The 18,960-nt window shown below is 41.6% G+C and overlaps 1 protein-coding gene across 3 annotated transcripts in view; it reads left to right on the forward strand.

Annotated features, from left to right (window-relative positions):
- The window catches only part of FAT2 (FAT atypical cadherin 2), a 168,009-nt gene that overhangs the window by 106,411 nt on the left and 42,638 nt on the right, over positions 1 to 18,960 (forward strand). For all 3 annotated transcript variants that reach the window (XM_033927534.1, XM_033927533.1, XM_033927535.1), the window contains 3 exons: positions 7,399 to 7,595; positions 11,126 to 11,279; positions 13,726 to 13,959. In XM_033927534.1, the coding sequence (XP_033783425.1) occupies positions 7,399 to 7,595; positions 11,126 to 11,279; positions 13,726 to 13,959 (585 nt within the window). The remainder of the gene's footprint in view (positions 1 to 7,398; positions 7,596 to 11,125; positions 11,280 to 13,725; positions 13,960 to 18,960) is intronic.

Below are 18,960 nucleotides of genomic sequence, written 5' to 3' on the forward strand. Positions count from 1 at the left end.
CCAGATGAGGCACAGGACGTGCATGGTGAAATTAGTACTATTAGGGGGGTGGGGTCTGGGGTGGAGATTGGGTAGAGATGGACGGCCCACGACTTAGCCCCGTGTTCTTCATCCGCCGGTCCACAGACCGATGCCGGTCCACAGAATAATTCATTTATTTCTGCCGGTCCATAGGTGTAAAAAGGTTGAAAAACACTGATCTAGAACAAATGTCATCAAGAGTTCCCTTCTTTTGATTAGTTTCAAGTTTATTTAACATTTGTTATCCCACTTACCTAACTTCTAAGCAGCATGCAAAGTTAAAAATTTTAAATCTGGGATTTACATATGAATATCAAGGACAGACATACATTATCAGACAAGAGGTTAGGGGGAAGAAGTGCAATAGGAGATAGGATAGAGAGACGTAGATGGGGAAGTACATTAGGGGGGAAATAATTCATCTGTGTGATGACAAGTGTTTCGAATGCTATAGGTCAAATGCATCTTTAAATAAGAATGTCTTTAGGTTAGATTTGAATCGATCTAGCACTGATTCTTCCCGGAGATGGGTTGGCATAGAGTTCCATAGTTGGGGGGGAGCAGTTACCGAGAAGATCGAAGAGCGCGTGGTGTCATATATTATTTGACGTAGTGACGGTATTACTAGTAAATGCTGATTATTTGATCGGAGAGATCTTGAAGAGGCATATGGGATAAGGAGTCTGTTAATGAATTCTGGGGGTATAAGAGGATCGGATTTTGAATGTGAGGAGTAAAATTTTATATGTTATTCTATGTGAGATTGGTAGCCAGTGTGCATTGATGAGAAGGGGTGTTACATGGTGAAGCTTTTTTGCTGAAGAGGGGCCACTGAAAAGTTCTCAACCCAAGAAGAGAATAATGTGGAGCCATAAACTTTCAAGTTATTCCACACTTTTCTTGACACTTTTCACTTCATTTCATACCATTGAAATGAGGTGTCAAGAAAAGTGTGGAATAACTTGTAAGTTTCATGGCTCCACATCATTCTCTTCTTGGCTGGGTTGAGAACTTTTCAGTGGCCCCTGGTATGGTGATGTCATAATGCCTCATTCCACCAATGCCTAAGAGTCAACCTCATTGGTGATGTCACAGTGGCTTGGTTTCCCTAGACCTGTGCCCATTTACTAGATGCATTTGCCTCATTGAGAAAAAAAGTGTCAAGAAAAGTGTGGAATAACTTGTAAGTTTCATGGCTCCACATCATTCTCTTCTTGGCTGGGTTGAGAACTTTTCAGCGGCCCCTGGTATGGTGATGTCATAATGTCTCATTCCACCAATGCCTAAGAGTCAACCTCATTGGTGATGTCACAATGGCTTGGTTTCCCTAGACCTGTGCCCATTTACTAGATGTATTTGCCTCACTGAGAAAAAAAGTGTCAAGAAAAGTGTGGAATAACTTGTAAGTTTCATGGCTCCACATCATTCTCTTCTTGGCTGGGTTGAGAACTTTTCAGCGGCCCCTGGTATGGTGATGTCATAATGCCTCATTCCACCAATGCCTAAGAGTCAACCTCATTGGTGATGTCACAATGGCTTGGTTTCCCTAGACCTGTGCCCATTTACTAGATGCATTTGCCTCACTGAGAAAAAAAGTGTCAAGAAAAGTGTGGAATAACTTGTAAGTTTCATGGCTCCACATCATTCTCTTCTTGGCTGGGTTGAGAACTTTTCAGCGGCCCCTGGTATGGTGATGTCATAATGCCTCATTCCACCAATGCCTAAGAGTCAACCTCATTGGTGATGTCACAGTGGCTTGGTTTCCCTAGACCTGTGCCCATTTACTAGATGCATTTGCCTCATTGAGAAAAAAAGTGTCAAGAAAAGTGTGGAATAACTTGTAAGTTTCATGGCTCCACATTATTCTCATCTAGGTTGGGCTGAGAACTTTTCAGCGACCCCTCGTATATATGCACACAGTGCACCCTCTTTACGCATAGGAGTCGGTAAATTCTGTATAAACGCAAAAAGTTATGGTGCTAAAAAATAGGCACTAAGCTAGTTTTATGTAACGACGGAGATTCACCCAAGGCAGTGTACAGCAGGTAAAATTCAACATAAAATTTACAATTTTGTTAACAGCATAACCGTAGTAAAAAGACCAAATATAAACATAAATACAATGAATGAGGAAAAGTCAAAATCAGTAAATTGAAACTTAATAATAGGAAACAGTTTCAAAAATATGGTTGACAATAAGAACATAAGAATAGCCTTACTGGGTCAAACCAATGGTCCATCAAGCTATTCTCACAGTGGCCAATCCAGGTCACTAGTACCTGGCCAAAACCCAAGGAGTAGCAACATTCCATTCAGAATCCTACAGAATAGCAAGATTCTGGAATCCCAAAGAGCAACAAAAGATTCCGGAACCCCAAAGAGTTGCAATATTCCATACTACCGATACAGGGCAAGCAGTGGCTTCCCCCAAAGTCTCTCAATAACAGGCTAGAGTGATTTTCAAATTTGGCTGTATAGGTTTTAAAGCTTTGAACGGATTACTGCCAAGTCATCTTTTTGATTGTTTCAAATTTGTAAACAGGAAACATCTACATAGAGTACGCCTCTTTGAATTCCCATCAGTAAAGGGTTGTGTCTACAAACGATTCCTTGGTAAAAATGTTGGCATATCGGGCGGCTCATTTTTCACCTCCTATTCAGCTTTCAGAAAAATGTTGAAAGCATATCTCTTTGGTAAATATCATGATTAATTCACTATGATCTCCTATATTGTTAGTATTTCTTGATCTGTAAACCGCACAGAACCGTGAGGTCGTTGTACTATATAAGAATCTATGTTTTGTTATTAACAGCATTGAGATTCAGATAAGAGCTATAATACATACTAAAAGGGAGAAATAATACTTACGAAGCATCTAATAAGCACAAATATGATGCTAATGCTTTTCTATAATACAGCATATCCTATAGCCAAGGGGCCAGGTGCAGGTATTAGATGGGGACAAGATGGTTGGTACAGAGTCCGGCGGTATAAACAGATGGGAGGCTAATCTCAAGGCAAGTTCTTTATACAGTTAAATAAGGTATAAGGAACTGATTTAGTTAGTATTTGTGGCAAGCTAGTCCTGGTGCAGAATGAGTGTGTAGTCAGTCACCCTGTGTATTACAGGGTAGGGTAAAGAACCAGGCTTTTCATCTGTGAACCCGCAGGGGCAGATAGGGAATATACTTAAGGCTCCTTTTACAAAGTAATAACCCGCTCTAAACCACCGGCCGTGCTAACCGCTACCGACTCCTCTTGAGCAGGCGGTAGTTTTTAGGCCGGGGGGGTGGATGGGGGGGGGGGGGAGTTTAGCATGTGATGAAAAGTTGCACGCATTAATCCCGCTAGCGTGGCTTAATAAAAGGAGCCCTTAGCGTACCTGACAGAAAAACTTGTGCACTGCCCTGAACTTATAGGACAGAAAATCAAATGGCAATAAACAAAAATATAATCATACACCTGAGAGTATTGTATAGTTTAGGGCAACTGGTGAGCCGGAGGATAAAAAAATACATCAAGATGAAAAGAAAAAAAGGGAGGTAAAAGGCACCCCTAAATAGGAAGGTTTTTTCATTTTGACTCGAATTTATCTAGAAACGTTTCAAGTCTGATGTCTGAGTTCCACGGTGAGGGGGCTGTGACGGAGAATAATTCCCTTACGGGCGGAATTGTTCGTAAATTCTGATCATTGGATCGCAATGCCCGGGATGAGGCGTAAGGAATGAGGAATTTATCACGGAAGACTGGGGAATTAACACATTTAGAGGTCTTTTTACTAAGGCGCATTGGCCGTTTTAGCGTGACGCGTCCATAGACTATAATGTATCCGTTAGCGTTTAGCATGCGCTAAAACAACTAACGCACCTTAGTAGAAGGACCCCCTTAATTTTGTAGGCGAGTCGAAGTATTTTATATGTTGTACGGTGTGTAACGGGTAGCCAGTGAGCTTCGCGGCGTAAAGGGGTGATGCAATCAAATTTCTTGGCCTTGTATGTAAATTTAACAGCGGCATTTTGTAAGGGGATAGTGCGTGATTTTTGCAAAGTGTGTGATATTGTGTGCGATTATTGGCGAACGATATCTCATTGCAAACGACAGCCCATCTCTACTTATTTTTAGTCAAATTCAACAGTGGCTTTGCTATTTCTGTCTAGTTCCTAATGTTGCAAGTATGTGGTATTGTGTACATGGGACTGGCTAATTTTTCTGTCCAAGGCGTTCAGTATTGCAATGTATCACGTGAAGCTTCTATTAATATAGTAGACCAGTGTTCTTCAACCACCGGTCCATGGACCAGTGCCGGTCCACAGAAATTTCCTGCCAGTCCACAGGGCCAGCACGTGCATCAGGCCCAAAACAGTGTTCTTCAACCGCCGGTCCACGGTGCGATCGATGCGGCGTTATCTTCAAGCCAGCTCCCTTTTCCTAACTGCACAAAGCCACGGGCAGCGGCTCCTATGGGCGTCCTGCGCCTGAACCGGAAGCCTTCTCTCTGACGTTGCAACATCAGAGGGAAGGCTTCCAGATGAGGCATGGGATGTGCAAGATGCAATTAGTACTATTATGGGGGGCGGGGTCTGGCCCACGACTTAGTCCAGTGTTCTTCAACCGCCGGTCCATGGACCGATGCCGGTCCACAGAATAATTCTTTTATTTCTGCCGGTCCTTAGGTGTAAAAAGGTTGAAAAACACTTTAGTAGACTATCAGCACTTGAGAAGTGATATTTACTCAAGATCAGTTACATTGAAAATGTTAACCCTTTCCATCATTCTCTTACTCTGGCAGCTGGCAATATATCACAGTCTTGAAAAATAACTCCAATAGTCTCCGTCTCCATTGCGTAGATTAGCTTCACAAACAATAGTCCTGGTCACTACCCCAAATTTGATGAAATGTATTACTGTCATCAGATCTCAAAGGTCGTTTATCAGGTCAACCCCTATTCTAATCTTTAATCTTATATACCGGGTCATTCCCAGAGGGACTCGAACCGGTTAACAAAACATTATCTTAAGAGCCTAGATCAGGGGTGTCCAATGTCGGTCCTCGAGGGCCGCAATCCAGTCGGGTTTTCAGGATTTCCCCAATGAATATGCATTGAAAACAGTGCATGCACATAGATCTCATGCATATTCATTGGGGAAAACCTGAAAACCCGACTGGATTGCGGCCCTCGAGGACCGACATTGGACACTCCTGGCCTAGATAAACAGTCATAAAAAAGGAAGAATCAGTAAATATCAACAGAGAGTTGTCAGCTTGGGAATTCGATCAATGATCAGTAAGATATTTTGTAAATAGATACGTTTTCAAGGTTTTTCTAAAAACAAGTCAGTGAAGAGAGAGTTCTAATAACAGACGGAAGCTCATTCCAAATTTTAACCACAGTGAATGGCAGAGAGTGTGAAATCCTACCTAAAGTTTGAATCCCTTTAATTTCAGGGAACATTCATTTAAAATTTATATATATTCCTTGTAGACTGAAAACGATAGGAATTAAAAGAAAGAGGAAATAATGGGGAAAAGATCCCATATAAACTCTTAAAGATCACATTTGCACATTTAGGGCTCCTTTTACGAAGGCAACTTTAGGGCTTTAACACGTGAAATAGCGCACGCTAGCCGCTACGAGCAGGCGGTAGTTTTTTGGCTAGCACGCACTAATCTGGTGTGTGCGATAAAAACGCTAGCGCCCCTTCATAAAAGGAGCCCTTAAACGGGATATAAAATTAGACTCATTATCAAATATATTCTTATAAGCCCTTCCACATTCGAATCTGATAAATCAGTTGAATAATACCATGGTCACAAAATAAGTTCTTTGGCATCTACTAATCTGTCATTTATTTATTTTATCCAGTATAGGTTATACAACCATTTGAAACTAGCAATAACAGTGACGGCAATTTATAATTCACTAACATCAACATCCGAACATAATACAGTAAAATTTGAGAATCATAGTGAAGAGTATATAAAAGAAGGGAATGAGAAAAAAAAAAAAAAAAAAAAAAGCTCAATCTAAAAGCAATAAGCAATATTTAAATCCAGAAAAGAAAAGGGTGGAAATGTAAAGGTAAGCCATTAGTCCCACGCGCTCAAGCGATCAAGTTGCAGAGTGATACTTTTTAAAACCAATAGGAGGTAATAATTTTTCACTCAGAGAATAGATAAGCTTCGGACCACGTTGCCAGAGGAGGTGGTAAGAGCGGTTAATGTAGCTGGTTTTAAAAAAGATTTGGACAAATTCCTGGAAGAAAAGTCCTTTGTCTGCTGTTGAGACAGATATGGGGGAAGCCACTGCTTGCCCTGGATTGGTGGCATGGAATGCGGCTAATATTTGGGGGTTTTCCAGGTATTTTTTGACTTGGATTGGCCACTATGAGAATGGGCTATTGGGCTAGATGGACCATTAAGGCTATTCTTATGTTCTTATGATTATGCACAGATCCTTGTTTTGACCCCAGTCTTTAATTTGCAGTGGGAATTTTTTACATGGAATGTTATTGGTAGGTGAGTTCCAAAGAGTAGGGGCCAGTAGAAAAAAAAAATACAAGCTTGCCAAGTGAAATCTAATTGAAGTGTGCTATAACTAGGAACAATGAGTAAATTAGCTTGTGACAAACACAGAAGTTGCAAAGGGTAATATAGAATCAACAAAGATCTCAAATAGAGCAGAAGATCTACATAATATCTAATCTAATCTAATCTAATCCTTAGGTTTGTATACCGCATCTTCTCCACGTTCGTGGAGCTCACCACAGTTTACAGGAGATGTAATAGGAAGGAACTACAATAAAGGGTTAGAGGTCAAAGTATGAAGAATATTTAGAGGACTAGGGATGCCGGATATGAAGAAATTTTGAGGACTTGGGATACCAAAGTTGGGGAGAGGCTTATATTTTTGAGAAAAGCCAGGTTTTCAGATGTTTGCGGAAAACTTGGAGAGAGCTCAGGCTCCGAAGAGGGGAGTAAGGTTGTTCCAGAGCTCAGTGATTTTGAAGGGGAGGGAGGTCCCTAGCTTTCCTGAATGGGAAATGTACGTACAGCAAGATAATACCAATAATTTAAATAGAATTCTGCCCATGATGGTAAGGCAATGTCACACCTTCAAAATGGAAGTAACATGGAGAAATAATGGTCTTATCTGATGAAAGGTCAAAAGTCAGGGACATCCATTATGGGATCCTTTTACTAAGGTGTGCTAGCGAGCTACAATACCGCACGCGCTAAACGCTAACGCCTCCATAGAGCTTGCATTAGTATTTTTCGTTTAGCGTGCGCTAAAAACGCTAATGCACCTTATTAAAAGGAGCCCTATATTTCTTCACATCCACCATCTTTCCTGACAGTGTTTTCTATTTGATTACAGAGGGAGATCCTTTAGGGCAGTTCAGTATTAATCAGATTGGAGAAGAGTGGATCATTTCTTCCCAGAAGTCACTGGACAGGGAGGAAATAGAGAAGTATCACCTTAAAGTAATGGCATCGGATGGAAAATTTCAGACAGCAGCTGATGTGGAGATTGTTGTCCTTGATGTCAATGATAACAGCCCACAGTGTCAACAGGTAAGCAGTCTACGTTGACGAGGCAGTCAAGGGACAGAAGATGTTACAACGGAATGTGTACTATGTCTAAACTACTTCATCTTTGATTCAAACAGGATACTGGGCTAGATGGACCCTTGGTCGACAGTATATCTATTTTTATGCGCTTATGTCCATGTCCAAAAAGATGAACATTCATAATTAGACCTGGTAGTTGGCATGGCCGGGTTACAGAAAAGTGCTTCAGTTAAGCAGTTCTCTTCTGTAGGGAGCAAGGGAAGTCAGAGTAGGTATTTTTTTTGTCCCTGGAGGGCTCATAATTAAAAGAAGAAAAAGAAACAAAAATTACAAACAGCTAGAATGGGACTTGAACTGGCAACCTCTGGTTCTCTATCAGGTGTTCTAAACAATGTTTTTCCTCTACCTGTCCTAGATGCTCATATGGCTGTTTAGGTTGTTGGTCATTATGAAATTTGATGAAGTGCCTCTGTTCCTTCCTCGGAATTGTCTTTCTTTTCTTTATTGTTTTTATTCTATATCAGTGGTTCCCAACTCTGTCCTGGAGGACCACCAGGCCAATCGGGTTTTCAGGCTAGCCCTAATGAATATGCATGAGAGAAATTTGCATATAGTGGAAGTGACAGGCATGCAAATCTGCTCCATGCATATTCATTAGGGCTATCCTGAAAACCCGATTGGCCTGGTGGACCTCCAGGACAGGGTTGGGAACCACTGTATCTATATGATGACATTATAAACTCATTAAATTAATTTATTTATTAAATATCTGTTTGCATTAAATGATATGAGTGTATTTGATTAATGGATTCTCTTTTGTTGAATTATATTCCTTATGTTGTGAATCTGTATGATATAATCAGGGGTCTCAAAGTCCCTCCTTGAGGGCCGCAATCCAGTCGGGTTTTCAGGATTTCCCCAATGAATATGCATGAGATCTATGTGCACGCACTGCTTTCAATGCATATTCATTGGGGAAATCCTGAAAACCCGACTGGATTGCGGCCCTCAAGGAGGGACTTTGAGATCCTTGATATTTAGGGCTCTTTTTATCAAGCCGTGCTAGCGGTTTAATGCGCATCATAGCACGCGCTAAACTGCCATCCGCACTAGCCGCTACCACCTCCTCTTGAGCAGGTGGTAGTTTTTAGGCCGGCGCGGGGTTAACGCGTGATGAAAAGTCACACGCGTTAACCCCGCTAGCGCGGCTTGATAAAAGGAGCCCCTAGTTTTTTCTCTCAGGTTTTTCTTTGTTGATATAACATTTTATAATATGTCCAATGTGCTCCAGCTCCCTCCCTTTGTGTTTGGATCAACATCGCTGCAACTCCCCTCTTCCCACGAGGATCTTCCACGCTCTGCAGCAGGTCGCGGCAGAGAAAGGGCTGTAAGCTGCCTCTCTCTGGCGGGAGGAGCCTTTTCTCTGCCGCATCCACCCAGGCCCATCGCTGATGTTCTTTCTGGTGCCATTCCACATAAATAGTGGCACTAAGGCCCGGATTCAGTAAATGGCACCGTTATCGGCAGATGCATTAACGGTGGCTACTGATCGCTTGTCAGTCACACGATGGCGCCATTTATAAGAAATGCCTGCACCGGATCAGACCACGGGTTCATCTAGTCCGGCGATCTGCACACGCGGAGGCCCAGCCAGGTCTACCCTGGTGAATACCTTAGTTACTCAATGTGTCCTTCAAGAAGATGTGCATCCAACTTGCCCTTAAATCCTGGAATGGTGGTTTCCTCCACAACCTCTTCCGGGAGAGCATTCCAGGCATTCACCACTCGCTGCGTGAAGCAGAACTTTCTGACATTTGTCCTGGCCCTGTCTCCCCACAGCTTCAGTCCATGACCTCTTGTCCGAGTCACCTTCGACAATGTGAATAAAGGTGTTTCCTGTTCTATTTTGTCGAATCCTTTCAGTATTTTAAAAGTCTCGATCAGATCCCCTCGCAGTCTCCTCTTCTCGAGGGTGAAAAGTCCCAGTTTTCTGAGGCGATCTTTGTAGCTCAAATTCTCCATACCTTTTACTAGCTTCGTCGCTCGCCTCTGCACCCTCTCCAGTAGTATTATATCCTTCTTTAGATAGGGAGAATCGTGTCTCCGGCAAAGGTTGGCACCAGAAATGTAGGCCCGGGTTTTCAAGGTCTACATATCCAGTGCCTACTTCTGGAGGCGCTTATGGTACCTAACGCCACTTCCAGCATTAGTCACGCCTACAGTGGCGTTAGGCTCTGGTGGGCGCCTCTGGAGGCATAATTTGGGGGCTGTTTTTTTGGGGCACTGGTAGGCGCCTTGTAATTTCTTTTAAGTAGGGTTACCGGACATCTGGATTTCCCCGGAGATATCCTCCTTTTCAAAACCTGGCACTTTGTCCGGGTTTTGAAAAGCTTCTTCTACATCGCGTCGGGCAGGAGGAAATACGCGCACGTGTGGATTTCTCCTGCCCGATGAGAGCAGGCAGTGGGGGGTTGGGGCTGGGGACGGGGCAGAGATGGGTGGAACAGGGTAGGCCTGGGGGTCCAGATTTTACTAAAGTAAAATCTGGTAACCCTATTTTAAGTCCACCTACCAGCACTTAAGTTAAGAGGCCATTTATAGAATATGGGCCTAACTGTATGTATTCCTTTAAGCAATGTCATTGACACTTAAATTAGAGCAATTGCTGTGCCAGCTACAAAATCCAGCCCCTACAGCCTTAACACAGAACGGGTTTAAGAACTAATGAATAGAGCTCTTCATTATTTCTCCACTGACTTAATCTTTCTTTCAGTATGACTGCCTTGTGCTAACAGGACAGACGCAGGTAGGGAGTTAGCACTAGAACAGAAAAACAAGAGACTCTCTTCACTGCACTGCTCGATGAGTTACTCCAAGTGGGAACTATTGCTGTGTAAAAACAATGTTGGGTCCCCCATACTGGAATCTCAAGGATCCCTATGAACAAAGCTCGAATAACTTCAGCTCATAATATTCTGTGCTTAACTGAGACCTTATTGCACTTAAAGGTGCTCAAAAAAAATTCAACTAAAGGTATTTAAACCAGAGGGAACTCTGCAGTGGGGAGAGAATTACCCTGTAGGTTCTTCTGGTGGAATGAGGTTGAACAGATTTCTTCACACAACGTGTAATTAAACTCTGGAATTTGTTGCCAGAGATTGTCTAGAGGCCATTATTGAGATGTTCACTGTTTATTCCTAGGATAAGCAACATAAAAATCTGTTTTATTACTTGGGATCTAGGGTTGGCCACTGTTGGAAACAGGATACTGGTCTGTCCCAGTGTGGAGATTCTTGTGTTCTTAAGTGAAACGGTGAGGTTTCTTTTTTGCTATGGTTGAAGTAGGCCCATTTTTTATCTCTGTGTTGCCGAGCTGCTGTCCTTTAAAAAGGTAAAAACTCGTAAATCATGTATAAAAAGCCATCGGGTAAACAGTCATTCTCTAGCACCAACTGCAACTGTGTGCACTCAGTGCTTTGTGATGCACCAGTGGCAGCCGTACCAGATGTTAAGATATATGTTCTTCTTATCAGATGCAGAACATTGGAAAGATTCCAGAAGATGCCTTGCCTGGGCTGTTTATTTTGAGTGTATCAGCTCAGGATCCTGATGCCGGCAGAGGTGCTCAGATTACATACACGTTACATGGCCCAGGGGCTAGGGAGTTCCGACTCGACCCCCATACAGGTAACATCAATATTTCCTGCAGCTCCAGGTTGTTGTTGTTGGGTTTTTTTAATGATACCTTTATATAGTATTACAAATGAATCTGTTTCTTGCACATACTTAAAGCAATATACAGTAAAACCTTGGATTGTAAGTAACTTGGTTTGCAAGTGTTTTGCAAGACAAGCAAAACATTTGATTAAATTTTAACTTGATATACAAGCAAGGTCTTGCAATACAAGTACACACAGTATACACGTGTCACATCATTACAACTGAGCCGATGGTTCTTCTCTCTCTGACGCTGCGAGAGTGTAGCGACTGTTCTAAATGAGCGAGGTCTTGCAATATGAGTACGTATAGTATTTTGTATTAAAGTTTTGGGGCTGTGGAACGAATCGTCTGAGTTTCCATTATTTCCTATGGGGAAATTTGCTTTGATATAAGAGTGCTTTGGATTACAAGCATGCTTCTGGAACGAATTATGCTCACAAAACAAGGTATTACTGTACTATATAAGTTAACATAATATGGAACACTAAAAATGGAAAATTTGTATCAGTCATTAGTATAACTGCGTTTTGAGTACTGTCTGAAGTTCTAGCCTCTCTATCTGAAAAAAGGTTGGGGCAAGTTATGGCAGGCCAGCGCTCTTCATGACAAAGGTAGAACAGGTGTCAAAGGTCACAAGAAGCATCAGCAGGACAGAAATCTTGGCTTCTCGGGGGAGGGGAGGGGGGGTTAGCTCTGATTACTAGGTTACACCTTCCTTAGTACCTTGGAATTATTCTTAGCAAAATAACCAAATAGTATGAAGAATGTATATGTGGTCAATTTAATGGATATTATGCCTGCGATGTTATTTTCACAGTCCTCTGGAAATTTTGCACCTGCCTTATGAGGAATGCTCAAAAGGTTCCACAAAACATGTGACTCCAGAACGGTGTACCCGGGGCTGATTACTTGACATCTTATCCTTGTTTGTGCTTTCCTCGTCGTTGGGGCCTCCCTTTGGCTTCCTCTTCAGTTTCTTCTAGTCTCCACCCTCCATGGTGGTTCTGGAAAATTTCTATCATATGTTAATTAGGATTGCGACACAACAAAAAGAAGACCTGATATTCCACAGTGAAAACAATCCAATGATAGAAACAAAAAAACTGTGGATGTGGATGTTCTGAAAGATGATTTTATTATTCGCTCTTCACTTGTCTCAAACCCATTTTCAGTTATCTGCTCAAAGACACGTACACTGCTTTTAGTCCATATTTTTATCTGTGTACCCTATATCATCCAGATCCCTGAGGAAAGCGTGTTCGACGAAACACAGAGCTTGTAGAGTCCGGTTGTACAATCACATGTGTACTACATATTTAGGATGCTTCAATATATTGCGCTAACTATAAATCCAGACACTTCCACACGCTACTAATAGAATACAATCTTAAGGTAACTGTAATGTATATATCTTATTTAAATTTTTCATATATACTTTTTAAATTTTTGTATGGATCTTCAGAATGCCATCAGGTATAAACAGCTCCCGACCGCATAGGTCTTCATCGATCCAATTGCTGCGCCTACAACATTGCGTACAGCTGCAATTTTCTTATTTGATTCATTTTCAAATAATTGCGCAATTTTTTTTTAAAAAAAATAAATTTGGTCACCCCTTAGCTTGTGTGTTCGTAAGTTAATTCTCTTAATATCGCCACCATGCGTGTTTCAGGGTCCAGAGGTAATATTATCACGCCTACAACTTTCCTGAATTCGTTTGAATGTTATGTTATCGCTAAGTTGTGTTTTGATTGCTGCCTGTTGTTCTTATATATGCTGTTATGGTGTGGCATTTCCACACTAACGATAAAATTAAATTTAAAAAATACAAAGCTCACATGAAGTCTTCTCTATGAATGTATTATAAATTTGAATATGGTACAGAGCAAAAACAGGTGAAGAGGAAAGCTATATCAGACCAATTGTTCTACATTTTCACCACTGAGCTCCACACACTTATGGCTTCCTTGTTCTACCTTCTTTAACTCATCCAAGAAAAATTATTTTGGTTCACAGCTAATGTGGCATCCTTCGTGCTTGAAAACTTTCTTCCCTTGAGGTGCTTCTTCTCCATATGATCTTGAAAGCTTGTCAAAGATTCATCATTTGTTCCATAAAAGCATATCAAGTGCAAATTGATTGTTAAACCTTATTTCCACATATGCAAATGAACTAATACAACAACTACAATTATCTATCAAACTCAAGGGAAATCATTTTTTTGTGTTTTGTGCTTTATAAAGTATACAACAGAAAAAAAACAATATCTAGGACCTTCTTGTTTAAAGCATTCTGTCTGCTTCACTACGATATGAATAATGAATACTTAAAATTTAGCACTTTTGAAAATTGCATAGCATTAGTATGCTATGTTCACTTCAGTAACATCAATGTCATGAATTCATTTTTCTAGGAGAGCTCACCACATTTGCACCTCTAGACAGAGAGCAGAAGGCTGTATACCAACTAGTCGCCAAAGCAACTGATGGAGGTGGTCGGTCCTGTCAGGCAGATGTAACCCTAACGGTTGAAGACGTGAATGATAATGCTCCAAGATTTTCCACGGCTCATTATGTTGTGGCTGTCTTTCATAACACAAAAATGAAGACACCTATTGCAGTAGTGTTTGCAAAAGATCCAGATGAAGGTAGGTTGACTAAATCTTCCCCACAATCAGGTTTCAAGTTTTATTAAAAATTTGATTATCCGCTTATTGAATTTCTAAGCGCAATACAAGTAAATTTACATTAAATAGTAAAATCGGGGGGTCATGAACGATATGACAAACTGACATACTGGTACACTAGGGTAGATAGGTAGACCTATCTAGTCTATAGAAAAAACTAAACTAAACTAAAGCTTAACTTTGTCTACCGAGTCATCATTCTGAGAAGGCTCGACTCGGTTTACAGCAATTAAATAAACAGGGAATGATTTACAAATGATAAATAGAAGATAATAGCAAAATTTCAAAAGAATTAGTTTTAAAAATGTTTGGCAAATAGAATAGTTTTTAAAGATTTATGGAAAAATTGAAACGAACTGGAACTCCTTAAAAAAAAAGGGGAGATCATTCCAGAGTTGAGAGAATTTAAAGACCAAAGATTGACTGAAGATCTTGACTCCTTTAATCCATTTTTTAGAAGGAAGGAAGAGTTTAAATTGCTGGAAAAAAGCAACAATAAAGGGAAGAACAATTGGATGGGACCCTTCTGTAAGTGTTAATCATGAGAGAAGAAAAATAAGTGCGAGTCTGTTAAATTAAAGCTCGAAAGCGTCTTAAAATAAAAATGTTTATAATTTTGTTTTAAATCGTTCCAAAGATGATTCTTCTCATAGAAAAGTAGGGCCAAATATTCAGCTCACAGTGATAAGTAGCTTGCATTAAATATCCAGGTACGACTGCCAAATTGGAATTTATCTGGGCACTGGATGACATTCAGACTAGTGCCTGGTTAACTCTGATTGTGGAAAAGGGCTGCTTTTGGAACAATCAAAGAAGTCAAACGGAAAATACTATATGATGGCCTCCTAGCCACACAAGCAGCAAAACGCAACAACCAAATCTCCAATCTACTAATTATGACTCCAAATAAAGACTCTACTCTTCAAGAAATTCCTACAAACGACTTAATAACGCTAGCTCCTTCCCACCTCCCAATACCACTTCCCAATACCTTCCCGATTCCCCAAAATAACCTTATCTACTCTTTATCTCCTCTAGAAATTACCAGATATCTTCTTCATGTAATACATTTTTTATAATTCTTTTGTAATCCGCCTTGAACCACAAGGCAATGGCGGAATAGAAATCTCTAATGTAATGCTAAAGGTCACCCTCAGTCTACACCAACCCCTTAAACCCCACCTCTACCCTTCTTTCTCCATTCTAATCTTCTGCCAAAAATTTCTGTATAGTCCACTCTCAGCCTATACTCAAATAACTTGTATCTAAACTAAACTACTTATATTTAAACTACTGTTCTTAATTTGCTGTTGTGGCCACCACTGTAGCCCAGGACAGGGCTCTGTAGAGATACTGGTGGCTACAAAACACAGTACATTAGCGTGTGACCCGGCCTGGAGTCACCCTGCAGGACTGGACTGGAGTTAACCAGAAAATCAAAACTCATAAATCAGGTTCATGAAAACATAATTCAGCTTTACTGTTCTTCAACATACAGGTAAGCAGTGCATCAGAAAAGATGCTAAAGTCAGTAGGCCAAATACCAGCCAAGCACAATGCCAAAAAAAAAACAAAAAAAAAACAAATTAAAGTCCCAAAATGGTAGCTGAGGATCCAGCTCTTCTCAGCCAGCACAAGCCTACTCCTAAGCAGTTTGTGCAATATACAAAATACAGTTCAGTGCACTGGTTCCAGCAATTACACAGTGCTTAAAACTAAATAAAGCCTCTGGCAGGTATATGGTAATGCCAGGAATAGGAGATAACATTAGGTTTTGCAAATTAAAGCCAATAGATAGCTTTTCAGAATTCCCTCCCAAGGTGGAAGCAAAACCTCTCCCCAACTTCTCCAAGCTTTCTCACAATAACCAAAAACCAACAATTTAGAGAAAAGAAAAAGAAAACAGCACACAAACAGTTCAACAGCAACCACACTCACTGTTTGTGGCAACAAGCCAAGTCCACCTGCATACTCTCAGGATAATTAGCTTCCAAGCCAGAACAGGCTTCCTCAAAATCCATAGGTTCCTCGTTGAGACCAGGCAAGTCCTTAGCTGGTTCAGCCTCAGTCCAATCCATGGGAACAGGACGGTTGTCCCTGTTTGGCTTAGGTGAATCTTCAGGGAGGCAAGACCCAAACTTCCTCCCTAACCGGCTTCCTTGTTTGAATGCCACTGTTGGCTTATCTACCCTAGGGGCGTGTCTTGATCTAGCAGTGTCAGCAGTAGACCAGGGCCCTCTAGAGCTCCCCTGGTGGTGGCTTATATTATCTTCCTCAAACTCATCCTGGAAGATCCTGGAATTTTCCTGCCGGGTTTCTACTTTTACCCTTGTTTTTTCTAATTTATCTAGCATTCTGGCAGGGCTTGTACCTGGCTGGTCACACTGTATAGTCCCTATATTTACACTGCTGCCCAGTCTCGTATGTCCAAGTATTTAAATCTACTGTATAATCTTGTATGTCAAATTCACTCCATTGTGAATGTTTACTTGTAAACCGTTCTGAGCTACTGGGAGGACGGGATAAAAATCTAAATAAATAAATGCATACTACTAGGGGAAGGTGTGTTTAAAATCCCCTCTAGGTTTCTTACGCTATCCACTTCAGTGCTTTCATATTTCCTTTTGGGTTTTTCCTATTGGGTATATTGGATTACGCTCATTGAGACCTTTGGAATAATATTCACAGCTGTCCCCTGAGTTAGGCATTTGCTGAAACACGGCCCATGACGAGTCCCTCAATGAAGATCATGTTCCATACTAATTCCTGAGGTCTACATGATTTTTTTTTTTGATATATGGTTTTCGTTACACCATTGGGTGCCTCGCCTTGGCTTGTCATTCTAGTCGTGTACATGTGTAAGTAGCCACTTGCAAACATAATTTTCCTCATAGAATATTAACTACTAGAAAAATATGCATTATATTTTCATAGCGTGTACTTTGCTGATGGGTGTACACATAATGGACAGCATGGGCACAGCCCACAAATATGTACATTACAATTTATACATATTCAGGTTAACATCTAGTTATGAACATTTACACCAGCTATAGAGTTAGTACAAGTGACGATGCCTTAAATGTAGGTGTCTGCTTTTCCAGGACTCCAGTTATGGTCCCATACAGCTCACCAGCAATGCTAAGGATGTGCTGTAGACGGTGACATAGTAAGTGGGGTCCGGGGGGAGGGGGTTACGGTCTGCCCTGGGCGCGGTCTTGGTAGGGGCACCTGCACTCGTCCTCCTCTTCACCCCTCCCCCACTCCTTTCCAACCTCCCCCTGCCACTCATCCCTTCCCTCGTACCTCTTTCATTTCCCCTGTGTGAGCAGCATTACAAACTTGCTACTCGAGTCAATGTTGCCTCTCTCTGACGTCACTTCCGGACCCCACGTCTAGAAAGTGACGTCAGAGGGATAGCTGACACGACGTGGGCAGCAAGTTTGTGAGTTTGCTCATGCCTGGAAAATTAAAAAGGTACAGAGAAGGGAAGGGGGCACGTGCGTCCCTAAGACCTGGCCAAAACACAAAAATAGCAGAAAAGATGAATAATCTATAACCCAGTAAGGCTGTTCTTATGTTCTTATGCTGCACATCTCCATAGCCTAAGAGTGCTGACTGCACCAGAGTACCTGAGACATGATCTAGGGATCCTAGTATAGTTATATAGCATCAGTTTGAAAGCTGCAATTCTTGAAGCCAACATTTCCCCCCCCCCCCCCCAAGAAACTTCTGTAAATAATTATTTCCAAGAAATAAGGGACATGAAGTCATGGGGGTGGGGAATGGAAGGTTACGGGAGTAAAGTATTGTTCTTGCCTCTTTAATCAGGCAGCTGACTCTTCTCATGGCGGCAAGCGGCATAGCCGTGGGGGCCTTGGGCCCTCTTCAGAACTGCAGTACCCCTTTAAATGGCTGACGGGGATGCCGAAGCCCTGCCAGCCAACTCCTGAGCCACTCCCCTCCTCCCGGCGCTGTTTCGTTAATGCAGAAGTTGGTGGCGTGGCTTCATCTGCCACTGGGACTTCTCATGCATGTTCAGTTCACAGAATATGGAAGGAGTTCCAGTGCCACGCCACCAACTTCTGCATTACAGAAGCAGCACCAGGAAGATGGGAGAATCTTGGGAACTGGCTGGCAAAGGTTCATCATCCCCATCAACAAAAGGTATCTTTAGCAAACATGGGGGGGAGGGGGGAAGGAATGTGTTGATCCTCAGTCAACCCCTTGCTTGTTTGTACAATGCATATATTTATTTGTTTATTTACTTGTTTATTTCTTTATTATTTATTTTCAAAATTTCTAGACCGTTTAAACCTAAGTGGTTTTCATAAAAAACATACATAATATTTCATCAAACAATGCATTACACATGTTATTTCTATTGCACTTAAGCTCTATTAAAATTTGCTCATCAAGCTTAAAATCCATTTGAAAGGAAGCTCTGGAATGAGAGGGCATAGGATGAAGCTAAGAGGTGACGGGCTCCGGAGTAATCTAAGAAAATACTTTTTTACAGAAAGGGTAGTAGATGCGTGGAACAGTCTCCCGGAAGAGGTGGTGGAGACAGAGACTGTGTCTGAATTTAAGAAAGCCTGGGATAGTCACATGGGATCTCTTAGAGAGAGGAAGAGATAATGGTTAATGTGGATGGGCAGACTGGATGGGCCATTTGGTCTTTATCTGCCTTCATGTTTCTATGACGTCGCAATACAGGTGTAAAGAGCCTTAGCCAATAGGGAGAGGAGAAGATAGTGGATGCTGCAGATGGGCAGATTGGATGGGCCATTTGGCCTTTATCTGCCATCATGTTTCTATGACGTCACAATACAGGTGTAAAGAGCCTTAGCCAATAGGGAGAGGAGAAGATAGTGGATGCTGCAGATGGGCAGATTGGATGGGCCATTTGGCCTTTATCTGCCATCATGTTTCTAGGTTTCTAGGTTTCATGTCTTACACATA

Source organism: Geotrypetes seraphini, chromosome 18, assembly GCF_902459505.1.
Source record: "Geotrypetes seraphini chromosome 18, aGeoSer1.1, whole genome shotgun sequence".
Lineage (NCBI taxonomy): Eukaryota > Metazoa > Chordata > Amphibia > Gymnophiona > Dermophiidae > Geotrypetes > Geotrypetes seraphini.